Source organism: Olea europaea, chromosome 11 (assembly GCF_002742605.1).
Source record: "Olea europaea var. sylvestris chromosome 11, O_europaea_v1, whole genome shotgun sequence".
NCBI lineage: Eukaryota > Viridiplantae > Streptophyta > Magnoliopsida > Lamiales > Oleaceae > Olea > Olea europaea.
In genome coordinates, this window is record NC_036247.1 from 13,352,697 (window position 1) to 13,355,158 (window position 2,462).

The following is a 2,462-nucleotide window of genomic DNA, read 5'->3' on the forward strand; positions in this document are numbered from 1 at the left end:
CCCCCCTTCCCCCCCCCCCCCCCCCCATGCAGGCACATGCAAACAGACCAAAAAACTAACAGGACATGAAAGAAAGAAAAAGGAAACGAAAACTACCTCCTCTATTGGTCCTTGACTGATTTAGAACGGCATTTTTATCCTCCAGGAGTCTAGGACTCTGCTACCAGGAGGTTGTCATATACTCTGGTAGTGAGCGGTTGTTTTTCCCTCCCTCCCATGTTATAGATAGCACTTGATGTTTTATAGGAGGAAAAAAATACAATAATAAGGCATACCAATAAGGGAAAAGATGTAGTTTATAGGTCATAGTGCTTGGCCTCAAGAACTGATTTTTCTACTACTTGCATTTCTCCCCTTTCAATTCACTATTGTTATGCACTCTATATATAAATACAAGAATGATGTTATGTAATTACCTATTCTTTGCTTCTCCCAAACAGAAAGATACAGGTGACCTTACTGCTCAAAACAGTGAACTGAAATTGGAGTTGCAAACATTGGAACGACAAGTGCACTTAATAGACGGTAACAGTCTATCCTTAGCTATCTTTGCAGGATGGTTTTGGTTCCATTCTTCCTTATCATCTTCTTCACCACTCTTTGGCTTCTCCCAAAATAAATTAAAAAAAGAAAAAAGGAATGGAAGAAAAATTGAAAGTAAAAGGTTCAGACTTGAGATGACACTGACTTCAGAGTGTAGAACTAGGCTGTTTCAACTTTCACACTTTTGACGACTCTCTCATTTGAACTTTTTAAATTGTTCCTAAAAGTAGATATCCAATGAGTGTTGGTGATGCCTACTGCAGCTTTCGAAACTGGGCTGCAAGTAAAGAACAATGTGATTTCGAACATCCTGTGTTTAAAATACAAACATGCAGACATGATTTTATAGTTGGCCAACTTACTCAAAGGTAGGTTTTAGATTATTTACTAGGGCATCATCCTTCGAAGTGATATTGAAGTCATTCAATAGGTGAACGATTTGTACTTCGTCAATGCATTGAATGCAACGGAATTCAATTCTTAGCCTTTCTCGAGAACGTTGATTTTGTTTTGTTTTATTTTTTATTTTTTTTCCCTGGTAGACTCCATAAAAACTGCTAAATGATGTTTTCCACCCTTATTTTCTTCTTAAAAACACACCATTGGATGAAGCAGTAAAGGTTTTTTTTTTTTCAAACTTTGACAAATAAGACAGATTAGTGCAATTCTGATGGACTCTATTAGCAATGATGGCAATTTGTTTATGTCCACAATAGGCTCAATTGAGTTAATTCATGTTATAATTTGGTGTTTATGCAGTGCATTGGTGGTAAAAGTAAAATTGTATTGCATTGTCAGTTCAACTGCATAGCAATAGTGCACACAATAAAATAATTCCTTGCTTTGTCCCTGAGAGTGGAGCCAAGGAGCTGAGTCTTGGAAGCTAAGTCCAAGGACAGTGTCAAACTTAAAAGTTGTGAATGTGCATAAGCTTAAATTGAATGCTGCTTAAGAAACCTAGTTAATTGACTGTTTGTTGCCAAAACTCGTTTGACACAGTTTTTGACCAACTGGGTTACATTAGACGACATGTCCCTGTAAATAATATGGAATAATTTTAAAACATGGTCAATAAACAGTTTTATTTTTTACCATTCTTATCGTTTTGTATATATTATGTCTTGCTAATATACTAAATTTGATTTTTATTTATCGATGGTGATCGGTCATGGTATCCATAGCTTTGCTTCTTTTCCAGCCAAATCCCGATTTCGTATATTTTTGTACAAATAATATGTAAGATTCTTTTAACTTCTTATTTGTTAGAAATTATCGAGTACTTTCATATTGTTATTAGTTTATATTTTTCATTATATTTAATTAATCATATATAATTCAAACGAATTTTGTTATACAAATAAATGCATATTTTTTTCGTAGTTTGTTATATTGACAGATTATATATTTATGTTTATAATAAATATGTTGTGCAACTGATACCTACTCTGTTAAAAAGTGACCTGATGACCAGCTACTTAGTAGAACATATGGCTAGGCTGGGTCTGGTAACAATGTGCCATTCCAAACTTGCAAGAATATCATGGATGGAATAATGTTCAGTTTTTTATTGGTACTGACTAATCTCCTAGCACTTGTACTGCTGCTTTCGCTTCTCTCTCTTGCTTTTCGGATGTTTTTTCAGCTATTTAGCATCTACTTGTTTCTTGCAAGAACGAGAGCATCTTTTGAAGCTATTGTGTACTCTCACTTTTGTGTCTCTTTTATGTCATGTGGCGGGCTAATAGACGGTCAGCCGCAAGGTCAAAGGATAGAAAGATGAGGTACATAGCTGAGCTTAAAAGGAGACTCCAGGCTTTGCAAACAGAAGAAACATACTTGTATGCTCAATTGTCCCTGTTGCAGGTGATGTTGACAAATCTTGTGTGAAATCCAGTTAAATCTCTTAGTAAGTCCCCCCT

General features: G+C 35.4%; 1 protein-coding gene across 1 annotated transcript in view; it reads left to right on the forward strand.

Moving 5' to 3' along the window:
- Positions 1-2,462, forward strand: part of LOC111403467 (transcription factor RF2a-like) — an 8,472-nt gene that overhangs the window by 4,326 nt on the left and 1,684 nt on the right. The window contains exon 2 of the mRNA XM_023031980.1: positions 2,289-2,406. Coding sequence (XP_022887748.1) covers positions 2,289-2,406 — 118 coding nt within the window. The remainder of the gene's footprint in view (positions 1-2,288; positions 2,407-2,462) is intronic.